Below are 16827 nucleotides of genomic sequence, written 5' to 3'. Positions count from 1 at the left end.
TCAAGCAATTTCCCTGCCTCAGCCTCCCAAGTAGGTGTATGTGTACCACCAAACCCGGTTGACTTTTTGTATTTTTAGTAGAGATGAGGTTTCCCTATGTTGTCCAGGATGGTATCAGTCTCCTGACCTTGTGATCCACCTGCCTTGGCCACTCAAAGTGCTGGGATAACAGGCATGAGCCACCATGCCCAGCCTAGAGATTTCTATAAACCCTTTTTCTATAAGGAACCAGATTAGACTTCCAAAACAGCTTATATAATTTTTGTGTATCTCCAAATATTTTATTTCTATAGCAAGTGTGTTGCTTCTCAGAAAACACAGCCTCTTTTAATTGGGCATTATGGTCTAAGGAAAGAGAAGCTTCAACTTTCTCTATTTGGATACGATCAACTTGAAAGTGGCAATACTAGATGCACCGTGCAGTCTCATCTCCTACCACAGTTCTTCAAAATATGAAGAATAAAACAAGCAATAACAGGTTATTCCCACTGAACTCCGTGCCTTCTGTCATTCCCAGGTGGTGCTGGGGGCCAGCAGGGCTTCCTGGGCTGCATCCGCTCCTTGAGGATGAATGGGGTGACACTTGACCTGGAGGAAAGAGCAAAGGTCACATCCGGGTTCATATCCGGGTGCTCGGGCCACTGCACCAGCTATGGAACGAACTGTGAAAATGGAGGCAAATGCCTAGAGAGGTACCACGGTTACACCTGCGATTGCTCCAATACTGCATATGACGGGACATTTTGCAACAAAGGTAAGGCAGAACTCATTTCCAGAGCCATTTTGCACATCTGTATAAGCCCAAATCATCTATTTAATGTTTTTTTCATCTGTAAACAAGTGTACCTTATTCTGATCAAAAGTGTACCTAAGATGATCAGAATTTTTCTCTCAACTTAGGTTGGAAGTTTCTAACCAAAATCATTTCCTAATCATTTTTGTTCGATAAGATGAGAGAAGCTTTGTGTTTGGTACAGAATTTCTTCCAGATTCCAGCAAATTATTCACTGCCTGAAACTCTACAAAGACAGCCTCATTACATCTTAATGGTGAGGGACAAAATAGGTGGCCTCCAAAACGGGACTCAGGCCTGACCCTCCCACACTAAGATCTCCAACAGATTGATTGATCTGTCAATTGCTGTAGTGAATCAGCCAGTGCAGCCCTGTGGTCTTGATGCTCCCACGCCCTGCAGTTGCTAAGATACTGGAGTCAAGCTCTACTCACCAGAAAACTCCTCTGGTCAGTCATTGATGTCATTGTTATTACTCTTACTCAGGATGCCTTTGAGTGGCTCTCAGCCTAAGCTAAACTGCAGAAATATTGAAAAACCACATCGAATTGGTCAGCTTAGAATATCTGTTATTACTTGGTTATTTTAGTCTTGAATAATTCCTTTAATTCCCAGTAGATTCTGCAGAGCCAATGAGCAAAGTACAAGAGTCCATGCATATGCATGTTATCATTTGAGCTATACCCCGTGATCCTGCATAACCAGAAGAAAGTTACTCACCTGGTCTGTGGCTTAATTTCCCATATATTAACAAGAGGGAAAAAGAGAGGAGGAACCGGTGATTTTCCTAAGCTACCATTGAAATGCATGTAAATCACTCTTCTCTTTCTAAATGGATGTATAGCATTTGGGTAGCGTTTTCTGTGAAGGTTGGTGCATCTCTTAATAAGGAGCTTTACATAAGTAGCCTATTCAGACTCTGATGAATACATGGAGGGTTGTTTACATTGGCATTATTCACACAAGATGCCACACAGAAGGAGGAATTGTTTCATAACATTCTCTGTACATCCAGGCTACTGTCTGGCAGGGCTATAATATGAGCATACAAATTAGGTCAGACAGGGTATGAAAAATGAGCATGAGACAACAACAAAGGTGGAAAGGAACACCCTTGCAGAATAATACCATAGCACATGAACAGTGCTATTACAGTGCATTTTTCTGTTCGAAACAACATGGTTCCATGATTTTCCCGTGGCACACAATGGAATGGGCTTGCAGAACACATTAATTTCGCACTTGTAGAAATGACAGTCTTGCAATTACCATTCATTGTGCTTGATGCTAATTTAATGCAGTCATTTCCTTGCCACAGTAATGTCTGAATGCAATCAAGTAAGCTCTAATGCCTGAGAGATTCCACTATGCGAGTACCAATTTAAAGAAAATCACCATCCCTTTATTTTTGGAGAGTTAGGTTAAACACGGTAGCTCACACAAAACCTCTGGAGGTTAATAGGCAATAGTCATGAATAGAAAGGCAGGGGTATATCCTCTCCAGTTTAGCCCACATTGGACATAAAGTTAAATGAAGCCTGTGTGTTGCCTCTGACGTTATTTCAACACGTTTACACAAAAGACAGCTAAATGTTTCCTTATTATCTGTTTAGTAGAATGAGTTTACAATTGATTCACTTAGTAGCTTAACCAAAAAATTTAAATAGAAGACTGCAAAACATCTTTGGAAATCATTTATGAGTATCCTTATGAGTCAAGTATCTTCTTGACTTGGGAGAATAACAGTGGTACTGTGCAGAAGAGTCCCGCAGCTGTCCAGGAAAGCTTTGTCTGCACAGAGGCAAGGTATGCCAGAGACTGGAAGCATCTCCCAGCCTGGTGCTGCCTCTGCTCTAGGCCTCAGTCCCCAGGTAGCCTGGTACCTGCACAGCAGTTCCTGTGACCCCCGCCTCATGCTGGTGCTTCAGCCAAACAGCTCAGCCTCTACAGAGAGTAGCCATGCTCACTGGCTAAAGAATGAGCTCTATGCAAGGCCTTCTCTGGCCTTCCTTTGATAGTATGTGTCTATGTTTGCAGATGTGGAAAACATCCCTAATATTTTGCCAAGTGAATGAAGCAAGGCACAACCTACCATACACAGCAGGATTGCGTGTTTATACAAAATAAAACACACACATACACAGAGGGGAGGAAAACAAACTGTGAGAATACACGCCAAATATTAACTGTGGTTATTTTTTGTAGGAGGATAAAAATACTCGTATTTTTTCTTATTTTATTTTACTTAAGTTATGGGGTACATGTACAGAACGTGCAGGTTCGTTACATAGGTATAAATGTGAAACCCGTCATCTAGGTTTTATGCCCTGCATGCATTAGGTATTTATCCTAATGCTGTCTTTCCCCTTGCCCTCTACCCCCTGACAGGCCCTGGTGTGTGATGTTCCCCTCCCTGTGTCCATGTGTTCTCATTGTTCAACTCCCACTTATAAGTGAGAACATGCAGTGTTTGGTTTTCTGTTCCTGTGTTAGTTTGCTGAGAATAATGACTTCCAGCTTCATCCATGTCCCTGCAAAGGATATGAGCTCATTTCTTTTTTACGGCTGCATAGTATTCCATGGCATATATGTGCCATGTTTTCTTTATCCAGTCTATCATTGATGGGCATTTGGGTTGGTTCCAAATCTTTGCTATTGTAAATAATGCTGCAAGAAACATATGTGTGCATGTGTTTTATTTTGTTTTTGCTTAGCTACATTTCCAGTCTTTACACAATGATGGATTTCCTCGAACATCATTATTTTTTAAATCTCAATACATTTAGCAAAACACATTTTCCACAAGCAGCCGAAGAGATCACCCTTCAGATGGGCACTGGAGGACGGGCTGCCTTGCTGGGGTCAGGTTGCATGAAAATAAAAACCTCAAGACACTAGTATCATGCTCAGCTATGTGAGAGGCTCACACTAGGACAGGCTTGAGGCCCAAAATAGCCCAAGGACAGATCAAATAGGTCTCTTCTTGTGTAGTATTAGCCCGTCCAGGAGAATGGTGGGCAGACAGCCCATGCTATTTGAATTATCTCTGTTTTTCTCTCCTCTCCTCCTCCCCACCCTCCTCCTCTTCTTCTTCCCTTCTCCTCCTCCCTCCCTCTCCCCTCACCATAAGCACAATCTTTATTTCTACATTGATCCCTCTCTCTGTCTCTGTCTCTCATATTCCATACCTACTTTCCCTCTCTCTATCTCTGTCTCTCATATTCCATACCTACTTTCCCTCTCTCTGTCTTTTGCTGGAGTATACAGTTGAACATGTAAATCAAATTACCATGTCCTGCCACTTCACTGAGCTAGGAAGACAGGGCTGGATTTGAGCAGGTTCTTCATGATCATCTCCTCTGCTTTGTAGATGATACACTGACGGTCATTATTTCCCAATAGCAAAAACCATGCAGGCAGGGGACTTCCTCTAACCTCTTATCCAAAACTCCTTCCAGAGCCCTTTTTATTCTCTCCTCTCCTTCCTTCCTTCCTTTTTCTTTCTTTTTTTGTTTCTTCCTTTCTTTCTTTCTTTTTTTGATTCAGTTTAGCTCTTGTCACCCAGACTGGAGTGCTCACTGCCACCTCTGCCTCCCAGGTTCAAGTGATTCTACTGCCTCAGCCTCCCAAGTAGCTGGGATTATAGGCACCCACCACCACATCCAGCTAATTTTTGTATTTTTAGTGGAGACAGGTTTCACCATGTTGGTCAGGCTAGTCTCAAACTCTTGACCTCAGGTGATCTGCCCACCTCGGCCTCCCAATGTGCTGGGATTACAGCGTGAGCCACCACACCCAGCCCAGAGGCCCTTTTCAAATGGATTCATAAAAATTTGACCACCAGTTAAGGTGTTAACTCTCCCAGGGCTACTTGCATCTTAAATAGGAGTGCTGACTGGGGAGCATTTTATGGTCTGGAGATAGCACAAGGGCGTTCTGGAAACCCTTCAATGAGACCATGCAGGCAGTCTCTCCATCTGTCTGCAGATAACCATGCAGCATCCCATCTTCTCAGCACATTCATCAACCAGCAGCAATTTAACTCGACGGAGGCTGGTCCCTTCCATGCCAGAATTCCTTGACAGCCCATTGGCTGAGGCTGAGGGGAGAATCATCCCAGCCTACGTGGAAGATGTTAACTGTGGGTCTGTCATCCCCAGGAATACTTGGGACCGAATGGATAGTTGCTGGGTCATGCCAAAGATGGTTTTCTAACATTAAAATTGCTTTTTCTTGGAGAGTCAGATCCCACAACACTCAAGCATTTTATAGTGATCAATGTCACTTTCATTACTAACCATAAATTTGAAGCATAATTTGAAGTCCCCTCTCTGTGTCTTCTCTGTGTTTTTAAGCAAGAAGGAAAATAATAGACCTATGGGGGGGGCAACAATTTCTGTGTTTCCCTTTCGTGGTTGAAGTATAGCCTCTCTCAAGGAGATTGAATAGTGTCCCCCAGATTCATGTCCACCTGGAACTTCAGAATATGACCTTGTTTGGAAGTAAGGTCTTTGCAGATGTGATTTTGTTAAGGTGGGTCATACTAGGTTAGGGTGGATGCTAAGTCCAATGAGTGTGTCCTCGTAAGAAGAGGGAAGAAGAGGAAAGGGCACAGAGATGCACACAGACACACAGAAAGGAAACCATGTGAAGTCGGAAGCAGAGACTGGAGTTACACTGTCCCAAGCCAAGGAACTCCTGAGGCTTTCAGAGGCTAGAAGAGCCAAGGAAAGATTCTTCCCTAGAGTTTTGGAAGAAGCATAGCTCTGAGAACACCTTGCTTTCAGACTTCTGGCTTCCTAGGAAAATAATACAAGTGCTAATAAAAATCTGCCATCTTCTCCATTCTTGCTCTGAACAAGGATAGCAGCTGGTATTTATTGAAAACTTGACTGCTAAGCAGTGCGCTAAGCTTTTTAATTGTTAGCATCATTTAATCCTCACCACAACCTGGTGAAATAGTTGCTATTACCATTGCTCCCACTGTACTCAGAAGGAAATGGTTGTAGTAGCCTGCCCCAAGGTTCATATACCAGTAAGTGGCAAGACTTCCTTTCCTTTCGCTGTATAGCAACTAAAATCATAGCCTCTAGTCTTAAAGCTTTTTGGTTATTGTGGTTGAGTAAAAAAAAAAAAAAGAATATTACTGGATGCAGAATTTATCATAAGAAAAAACAGAATACAAGAATTGAACAGAGACTCTTTTTTTTTTTACCACATTTAGGTGTAACATTTATTTATTCATTGACTCATTTATTGAACAAACATTCACTGAACACCTAACGTGCCAGGAGGTCTTGAATGTATAGCTGAATCTGACTGCACTGAAATTTCCCAAGCATTTTAATGGTTTATAGATGCAAAATCAGGAAAGTCTAGAATATATGATAGAAATACATGTGAATTGGATATCACCCAGGCTACTGAAAACAGTTCTTCATTATGATCCTTTCCGTGAGCCAAGTAAAGCAAGAACTTGTCATCAAGAGACACAAAGATATCTCCAGATTCACTCATCTGTACTTTTTTTTAAACTGTAAAAATGTTCATGTTCATGTGCCAACCCAGAACTGCAGTTGAAAAATACATTTTTTTAATCACTCTGAAACCATTTTCTGAGTTGAAAGAGTCCTGTTCCTTCTCAAACATTCATTTGCTTATTGCTTAAAGGCCAAAACTTGAAGAACAAAAGTCACAGGACTGCCGCGTGGCCAAGAGTTGAATAATCATTCAGTCATTGCAGTTTTACTATCAGTTACAGTCACACAAATACGTGCCACCCTCCCTGTGGCCCAGCTAAGTCTCCTATTCTCCTGATGAGTATTGTGAAACTAGGTAATATTTTATAATCCGTATTATTAAAGTGGTAGAAGAAATTGTTTAGAGCCTATTCAAGCCCCAACCTAGAAAATGATGATGGAATTAGATGTCAATTTGAATCCATCTTTCTCACTTGCTTCTTGTGTAGCCTTAGGAAAATTCTTTGTCACCGAGCCTTATCTTCAGGAATATATAGTACCTACCTCTTAAGGACACCTTGAAAATCACACAGAATAATGTGAATGAATTTCTATATGAAGGACCTGGCACACAGCCATCCAACAGCAAATGTCCCTTTTCATTCTTAGCACCTCTTTGCTTTTTGGTTTGTGTTTTTGTTTTTATTTAATTCCTGTTGTCCTTCAGTTCTTCCCTGATAGTTTTAAATGTCAAATGCCTAACTGTCATGTTTTTGGTGGTCCTTGAGTACTGGATTGTCATTTTGGTCCTTCAGGAACAGTGTCATAAAATGTCATCTCTACTTAACCGTGGTCACAGTAAAAGTATTCTGAAGCCCTGAAGGACTAAGAAGTATGCAAAGATTCTGGAAGATGCAACTGGAAACAATGCCCACTGTATTCCACCGGTCATGTCACGTAGCTCAAATCTTGGTGCAATCTATCCAGTCCTTTCAAGAGCCAAGTTGGGTCAACTTAGTAACTCCTGCATCCCCTCCTGCTTCAGGACCCATCAGGAGACAAGAAAGCACTGATGGCCAGGCACGCTGGCTCACGCCTGAATCCCAGCACTCTGATAAGCCAAGGTGGGAGGATCATGTGAGCCCAGGAGTTTGAGCCCAGCTTGGGCAACATAGTGAGACCTCATCTCTCCAAAAACATAAACAAAATTAGCCGGTGTGGTGGCACACGCCTGCAGTCCCAGCTACTTGGGAGGCTGAGATGGGAAGATTGCTTGAACTCAGGAGGTTGAGGCTTCAATCAGCCGAGATTGTGCCACTGCACTTCAGCCTGGGCAACAGAGCAAAACTGAGGAAAGAAAGAAAAAGAAAGAAAGAGAAAGAAGGAAGGAAGGAAGGAGAGAAAGAAAGGAAAGAAAAAGAAAGAGAGAAGGAGAAAAAGGGAAGAAAAGAAAGGTTGCAGACTCCTTTTTGCTCAGAGACCTCAGGCTCAAGTCCAGGTTATGCCTCTAAGAAAGAGAGGATTTTCCATCTTGCTCCTAGAGAAACATTTCTCATTGGATGCGAGGCAGTGGGTTTGCCAGAAGTGATTGGAGAACTGATCAAATTGTGTTCCACAGCTCTCAGTATGGAATAGGACCAGAGTAAATCCGTGGCCTACCCTTTTAGAAAAGGTTGGAGAGAAAATTAATTAATACAAAATATTATAAACAAGTGAGGGAGAGAATGAAGAGAAATATTGGAATTATGCATCTTAGAATTCACCCCTATGTGAAGCCAGCTAAGCTGTTAGTGACAATGGCCATTTTTTCTTAGGTTTACCTACCTAGACTTAATCCCAGCTTGGAAGACAGTTTCACATCAGTAGGGAGAGAAACTTTTCACAGCCTTCTTTTTCATTTTCAGCTGGAACAGGAGGTTTGATAGATTTGGAAGAGGGCCCAAAGGAACAAGAATAGAACACTTTTTTTCTTTTCTTCTCAGAGAGTTATTCAAGAAGAAAAAACGTCCCTTCTCTCAATGTATTTCTTAAATCTTCAGACCTTAGGATGCAATTTAAAAGTATCATGTTAACTGTGATGATTGTTTTTAAGTGTAGACTTGACTGGATTAAGATTACCTAGTGTTCGACAGTAAGCAGGTCTATGCAAACTATCCCCAAAGGCCGAGGGAGCCGAGAGGCCAAAGAAAGAGTCTGACAAATCCAGTTTCTCAGAAGAAAAAAAAAAATTGAATAGGACTTACAAACAGAAGCCACATCTCTGGTATCTACAAGGATGGTGGATCTCTTTACCTCCTCAGGCCCAGGGCTTATATACTGTAGAGAAAGGGTCTACCTGCTTCAGAAGCATGTCTCCCAAGAGCAGAAGTTGCGGTAAACAGTAGATAAAATTGAAAACTTAGTGTCCTTCTGGAACGGGGTTATTCAGGAGCCAACATGGTGGATTAGCATCCAAGAAGGAGCTGCCTTAGCCCCTACACCTAGAAATCCGTAGAGCATTGTTTTGAGGTATGTCTATGAGATTAGCTTGTGACTGTGAGTGGATGAGGTGGGGAAGAGCTGCCCTCAATGTGGGAAGGCATTATTCAGTCTGCTGGGGGCTGCAGAGAACAAAAACAGAGAAAAGGTGGAAGTGTCTATCTATCTGCTAGAGCTAGGATATACTGTGCTGGGGCAACTCCAGGCTCCCTAGCCTTTGGGCTTCAGAACTTATGCCAGATTCTCATGCCTTTGGCCTTGGCTAAGTGTTACACCATTGGCTTCCCTGGTTCTTAGGCCTTTGGACTTGGACTGAGCCACACAGCTGGCACCCCAGGATCTCCCTCATGTAGATGACGTGTGGGACTTCTCAGCTGCCATAATTGCATGAGCCAATTCCCGTAACAAATCCCCCATCCTATGTCTATATCTATATATCCTATTGATTATGTCCCTCTAGAGAACCCTAATACAGTAACATATGAAAATAATCTACTTAAAAAATAAAGAAAGAAGGGAAGAGCCAAAAAGGCAGCATATTTATGGATGAAAGTCCACAAATGGATAGAAGTTCACGAATATGTATGGAAAAAGAAAATAGTTTGGACTTAATTCCAAAAAGTCAAAGCTGTAGAGATAGCTGCCAAGTATTAAGTGGCTTTGTTTTAGAATTTTTGTGGTAGTAAAATAACATTCACCCCTAGCCTGTGGTTCTCTTTTGGGTCCCAGATATTTGAGAAAACCTAGCCAATTTGCTTTCTTAGAGAAAGAGATTTAAAAGTTCAGTGGGTAAAAAGCAAATCCTCTGTAAAATTTTCTAAAGGTAAGACAGGACACAGTGTTCGGATTTTGCTTTGGTTGTAGGATAAATAGCTTTTTTTTTTTTCAAGTTTGTGCACTTTTCTAATCCCCATCAGTGTAGGAACACAGCTGATTTTTTTTCCTGTGTGTTTTATTTGTGTACGTTGTTGACTGTTTTTATTTCCTGTTCTTCAGCAATGATCAGAACTCTAAATAATGTGAAGTTCACAGAAATAACACTCTTTATCTTTTCCCACATATTAGCTCCATGACTTGAGTTGAAACTCTACATTTCTTTTCTTTCGTGAGCCGAAAAGGAACTGGTCTGATAAATTGTCCAGAGGGTTTTGCTTTTAGATTGCTCACATGTTTGGCTGCCCTGCAAGCAGGCCCATTCACCAACGTCCACGCTGCCCTTGAGTACTTCATCACATCTATGGACCGTGAAGACCTGCCTCTGACGTGCAATTTCTTCACTCCACAACTGCTTTGCACGCTTATCATTTCCAACAGGCAGCTCTGGCCTTAGCAACTGGGCTCATTCCAGGCATTTCTTGGCTACAGGAAATTTACTTTCTTAAATGTCAGGTCTGAGACTATACTCCTATAGCCTACCGATCTTAGAAATCAACGTGGCTTTGAACTTACTCACATATTTTTACCTCTACTAATTCTAATTGGTTGTAATAGTGTTTGATTTAGATAAACAGGCATTTTACTTTTTTTTCTAGTTAAAAGCAAATCCTGAGGAAACAGAAATTGTTAAGAGCCAGCTGCTCTCTCTGAGCCATCCTTTTCCTGGCATTTTAAATGTATTATCTTCATTTTCTCAAGAGGAATGGGCACGGGATATAGTGAAATGTTTGACTTGGCTAACAATATTTTCTAGCTACTCTTCCAAGGGATATGTTTACTAAATATAAGGTGGCTTTAAGTTCTATCAGGCAAAGACTCTCAATTAAATTTAAAATTATTGGGAGTACAATTTAACATCCTACATTCTGTGTGAATGAAGTAAGTTCAAGCAGTTTGATCATTAATAATAATTTTATTGCTTCATATACACGGAGCACATGTTTAGTGAATTATGAGAACACGTACTAACAGCCTGCTGTGTGGGAAGCAGTGGATTGCCAGCCAGGAAGGACAGGATGAATAAGACTAGGCTGGGGATGCAATAGAGGGGATAGACCCAACTGCAGCATCCAGGAAAATAAGTCAGAAGGCCGAGTAAGAGACCCCTTGGACACCCCATGCTGAAGGTTCTACCGGGAGGGCCACCTTCAAAGTCTTGTCCAAGGACAGCCTGGCAGAGAGTGGTGGGTTGCACCTAATTCTGAGGGTGTGGTTTGGGTTAAGGGAGAAGACTCTTTGGAAAACATGTATCATTAGAGCCTAAAGACAAAAGTTTTAAAGCGTCTCAATTTTTTAAATTATCTTTGAAATAATACAATTGATATCTACAAGAAATACTTATATGCTTTTTTTTTTTTTTTTTTTTGAGGCAGGTTTTGAGCTTTGTTGCCCTGGCTGGAGTGCAGTGGTGCAATGATGGCTTACTGCAGCCTCAACCTCCTGGGCTCAAGTGATTCTCCCACCTTGCCCCCCAGAGTAGCTGGGACTATAGGCATGTGCCAACATATCCTACTAATATTTTAATTTTTGTAGAAGGAGGCTGGTCTCAAACTCCTGGCATCAGGGTATCCTCCTACCTTAGCCTTCCAAAGAGCCGAAATTACAGGCATGAGCCATCATGCCCTGCCCACTTATTTGCTTTTAATATTATACAATTGAATTGCTTTAGAAACAAATTAATAGTAGACAAAATATTTTAGGATTTAGATCAGCTCAACTATTTTTCAAATTATATTCCATCAGTCAATAATATTTCGTGAGGCTTTGCCTTCTTTAATTTCTAATATGAAAACAGTAGAGAATTTTTTCCAATTTTCAAAAATTTATTCTAATAATTAATGTGATTTTCTCAAAATACACATGTCTCCTTGCAGTTTCCTTCCCTTACTCCCATTTCCGGATAATTTTATATGAACCCAGTGGACACCTTCTTTTTGAGTATTGCTACCTTAAACATAACCTTTTAAAGATACAACTTCAAAGATAGATCATCAAATTGATATGTAAACTGGGCACAGTGGCTTGTGCCTATTAATTTCCAGCATTTGGGGAAGCTAAAGCAGGAGGATCGCTTGAGCCCAGGAGTTTGAGACCAGCTTGGGTAACACAGTTAGACCCCCTCTCTATAAAAAATAAAGTAAAATTTTAAAAATAACAAATTGATATGTAAATAAGTTTATCTTTGATTTTTATTAAAAGAGGTCTTCTAAGAACTTATTTTTATCAATTTTAACATTACTAAATTTTATTTTAGTATTCTGAAGTTTAGGCAAATTTGCTTACTTTAGACTTGTACGAATGATTTATGATATATCTACTCTGGTGGCCAATCTCATTTCCTGGGCTTCTCCCCAGGGAGTTGGGCCAAGTATAGTTTACAGAGAAATACCAAATTCTAGCCTTTATGTGAATCATTTCTCAGCAATCCTCAAAGGCACCAAAATGTTCTTTCATGTCTTCTATTTCTTTCCACCCTGGGTTTATGATCAGAAACACAAACAACACTATTCTAAACTAATTTTGTTTAAAGAAAAGAGGAATTTGTACTTTTTGAGTTTATCCTGATTCAAGAGAGAAGCTTATATTATATAGAGCAGTGGGACAAGAATAACTTGAATTCCAATTTTAACATTATTAAAAACTAAAGTGAATAATTTTAACTAGGCATTCTGTTTCTTTATAAATGGCACTAATTATGTAAAATTCATTATTCACAAGATTGTGAGGATCAAATGAGCTGACGTATGTAAAAGTGCTTTGAAAAGCATTAAAGTTATAAAATGCAAATTATTATTAAGAGTCTTCATCACTGAGTTCGAGGTCCCAAAGTTGAAATCCTCTTCAGTGAGAGTCCTGCAAAATATAAACTGTTGTCCTTCAACAGCTGCCGGGAAATCTTAGACAAAACCTTTCTATCCATCTGGTTAGTGTTGCCATCACCAACAGCAAAGGCTTTTCCCTTCCACCTGTTGACCTTAGTGCTCACCCACCTCTCTCTGTAGCAGTGAGATGCGTTATCCAGAAGCTCAATACTAGCAACAGTCCAGCAAGACTTTAGACCTAGGAGTTATATTAGTTCATGACATGCGGTTCTGTATTCATAGTCAGCCAACCCTTGAATGCATGACTCTGATTAAATTCCTGTCTCTGTCATGGAATAGGCATGAATCACTTGGCCTGGAACATCATTAAAGCAGCAAACACACTTGAGATTAAATATGAATGGATTCTGAAACATCCTCTTGAGGTTATTATTGAGATCGTTAGCAAATCATGTTGGTTCCTTAAGTATCTTATAGGGCTTCAAGAACTGAAAAGCAACTGTGACATTATAGAAAGTGCATCTAAAGTTTTCTTCTTATCCCAAGTGATTAGCAGTCTCTCTGCATCCTCTGCGCCATTACTAAGGATGACAACTCCTGTTCAGACGAATGAGTCCAGATTTTTCTCATGTCTAAGCAAACATAACCCAAATATTTGCACAAGTCCATTGCTAGTCACTTTTCAGTTTTCAGAGATTAATAAGGCTATAAGTAAAATGCTTTCTAAAACTTTACTATTGAAGTAATCTGATTTAAATCCCTTTTAAATAGATCAGTTTTAGCCTGTTGACTTTTATATTTCCTTAATAAATATCTCTTACAAAGGAATCTCGTAAATTCAATTAAAAATATAAACTAAGTCATGCAAGCCAGATTAAAGCAGTAGACCAAGTTATAAACTTCAAACAAGTTTATAATCCCCCTCCTCTACGAACTAAGTTAGAATGTTATCTTCTGTGGCCTCATACAATATCCTCCTGAATCATAAATCGCATGTGATTATTACAAACACTTAGTAACTTCTTTAAAAATATCAAGGACTATTCCAAGAAAGTTTTATTTCTCTTCATATAATGAATTTATGACTATCCAGACTTTTAGCTTTTGCACTAACATTCAAATGTCATTGGGTTACTTATTTCAACACTTCTTTAATTACTCTAAATGGTTAAGAGTTCAGGAAGCCCCTTTTGTCACAAAATCAAAGTATGCCATGTTTGAAAGGAATATTTCATTCATTCATGTTCAACTGATATTTTATTAAACATTTCCTATTGTGCCAGGCACTGAACTAAGTGTGTTCACATAGTTTACCTTATTTAATCATCACAACAACGTTTAGGCATTGATATAGTTGCCTTTATTTTCAAAATGAAATGGAAACTTCCAGAAGTTAAGTTTATCAGCCAAAATCACATTGCTAGGAAATGGCAGATTGAGATTGGAATCCTAGGTCCCTGACTCAAAGCCTAGAGTTTTTTTCACCATATACACGAGCACAATGTCCTCTTTATAACACACTCACTGAATCAGATCCAAGCTGTGTTAATGGAATGCTCAGGACCACATTAGGCAGACCTCTTCCTATTTGAGTATATTAGACAACTGGAAATATTTCCCTTATCCTGAACCCTAATCTCCATTAGAGTTGGAGAATGTCTCCATGAAGGAGCAATGGGTGTCTGGCTCTGGGTTCAAATTCCTGTGCCTGTAGGAACTCAGAAACACCTGTGCACCTTCAAAATCCCCAACTCTGCAGAGGCAAGTAAGAGCACCTGACCTAAGTTTGACACAAAAGGGGTATTTCATAGCTGATATATTTCTTACTCTTCTGTTTCCTTTACCAAAGTCTCAATGGACGCTAAAACTGACATGCTCAGGAGAAAGAGGATGACATATGGTCAGTGGTCTGATTTGCCATGACTGTTCTCCCAGTGCCCCAGGAGGCCTTGAAAGATACTGGCTGAATAGAAAACCGAACACCGCAAGTTCTCACTCATAAGTGGGGGTCGAACTATGAGAACACATGGACACAGGGAGGGGAACATCACACACTGGGCTCTGTTGGGGATGGGGGAGGGGATAGCACTTGTTAATCACTTGGGATACCTAATGTAGATGATGGGTTGATGGATGCAGCAAACCACCATGGCACATGTATGCCTATGTAAGAAACCTGCGCATTCTGCACATGTATCCCAGAACTTAAAGTATAATAATCATGATTTAAAAAGAAAGATATTGGCCTTGCTTGTTGTCCAATGTAGAATGACAAATTAGTGAGTTTTGTGGATACTAGATAATACAGCTTGCCCATCATGTCCTCTTTCTATCTTACCACCCTGATGACTCGGGGCAGGCCTAAGTCCCTAAAGTTCTGAATAAGTTTCCCTTCTTTCTTTGCCTTTCTTTCTGGAACTCTCTCTGTGTGGTTGAGCAAGGAAACACACACACAAACACACACCCTGAAAAAACAGAGCTAGATGTGAACTGGACCTGTCAGTTTCTAACGATAGGTCTCAAAAAGCAAGATAACCTCTTTTTTTTTTTGAGGGTGTTGGGTGCCACCCATACATCATATTCATGCTTTTGTGTTAACAGCAGAGACTTCTCTCTCTGAATATATGAGGAGAGGAATATAACAAGGGACATGACCAAATAAATTCTTCTGACATGAGATACCACTTTAGATTGCTTTAATACAAAGAAGGTGATTTGCAGGGTAAACACAGGCCATGCCCTGTAAGTTTTCTTATTGATGAAATTAATGCTTTGAATTACTGATTGATGGCTGCTGAAGGATGGCAATGTCTCCGTTCCAGTCTGGAGACTGCACTACACGTAATGAGCTTCCGATGATGGAAATTCTAAAATTCAAACAAAACATGGAAACAATTTTTTAAAACTCAACATCTAGTTCTATAAGGAGCTAGGAGGGTGGATGCAATTGGTCAGCTCCAGCTGTTTCCTTACTTCCATTGCACAGTTGTTGCAAAGAGGAATTCAGTGTACAACTGCAAGCTTTAGGGAACCCAAGCTCCTGCATTACACTACATGGCCATGCTCTGATCACAGCATGAGCTTTTTTGCCTCCAGCCAAAGGATAATGTAAAAATTATGACACAAATAAAATATTAATCCTCTAGACAAGAGTAAAGGAATTTGCAAATCAGGACATAGCCTGCAAGCATACAGAGTCCAAAGCAGGCCCCTCTTTTTTATAAAAACCAACCATATGAATAAAAAGCTGCCCTGTTCCAACTTCACCCCATTCAACTTCACCCCCTACCCATCACAGACCACCACACCACCCCACAACTCAAGCATGCACGTGTGCATACACACACACACAAAGCCACCCACTACTATTATAGCAGAGAATCACTGGTTTTTTTTAATTAAACTTTTAGAGAACCCATGAGTTCAGATGGCAAAAATCATGGGAGAGTAGGAATAGTTTAAGGAATGTACTTGGAGGCCAGCCACTCATCACCCAAAATGATTTCTTCTGAACTTCCTGACTTGTCCCCTTTCTCTTCTGCAGCCTATTCTATTAATTAGAGCATCATTTGAATCAGCAGGAGTGGGTCTGGGAGGATGGGGAGGCTGTAACTCTCTGATACCTCAACGTGGACAGAATTGAAATGGCTGAGTCCTTACCCAGAAGAGCCGTCCCGAAGAAGGAGCACTGAGTTTGAAGGGAGGAGCCAGGTGTAATTCAGGAGTGGGAAAGACATTGGCCAAGCTTGGAGGAGATAGTTAAGATGACTTCCATGACAACAGAGAGCGGAAGCCTGTTAGTAAGAGGAAAGAGGCAGTCAAAGGTACTCTTTTCTTTGCTGATCTTGCCTGAAGCCAGCAGCTCTGCATTGGCAAAAAGAGAGTAAACTGTCTTCCTCTCCACTCTGGCAATTTCTCTTTCTGCTAAGATCCAGAATTCAAGCTAATGGCATTAGTGCTATAATTCGGTTACACTACTAAATAATCTTTAGTTATTGATCCACGTTAGAATATTGTGCTGTCGGAAAATGTATTCTGAGTTGCTAAAATCAATTTGTATTATTATAATGTATGTACCATACTATCACTATGTACATAGTATTAGCATATATAGCATCTCATTCCCTTGAAACCACTTGGTCTTCATCCCCATCATTTAAAAATACTGCTTCATATTATTCCCCGCAGTGGGTTTACCAAAATTTATTTAACCTAAATATTTCACAATAGGGAAATGGCTATTTCAATTTCTGTCCTTAAAATTGTTCCCAATTTTTTTATTATAAATAATACTGCAGTAAATTTTTTTTTTGCAAATGGCATTTCAATATTTTACATT

General features: G+C 40.3%; 1 protein-coding gene across 2 annotated transcripts in view; it reads left to right on the top strand.

Annotated features, from left to right (window-relative positions):
• Positions 1-16827, top strand: part of CNTNAP2 (contactin associated protein 2) — a 2246749-nt gene that overhangs the window by 1992520 nt on the left and 237402 nt on the right. For both annotated transcript variants that reach the window (XM_074378960.1, XM_003929829.4), the window contains one exon: positions 518-754. In XM_074378960.1, the coding sequence (XP_074235061.1) occupies positions 518-754 (237 nt within the window). The remainder of the gene's footprint in view (positions 1-517; positions 755-16827) is intronic.

This window comes from Saimiri boliviensis, chromosome 10 (genome assembly GCF_048565385.1).
Source record: "Saimiri boliviensis isolate mSaiBol1 chromosome 10, mSaiBol1.pri, whole genome shotgun sequence".
Taxonomy (NCBI): domain Eukaryota; kingdom Metazoa; phylum Chordata; class Mammalia; order Primates; family Cebidae; genus Saimiri; species Saimiri boliviensis.
The sequence above is the reverse complement of the archived record's forward strand: the minus strand, read 5'-3'. Positions and strand labels throughout refer to the sequence as shown.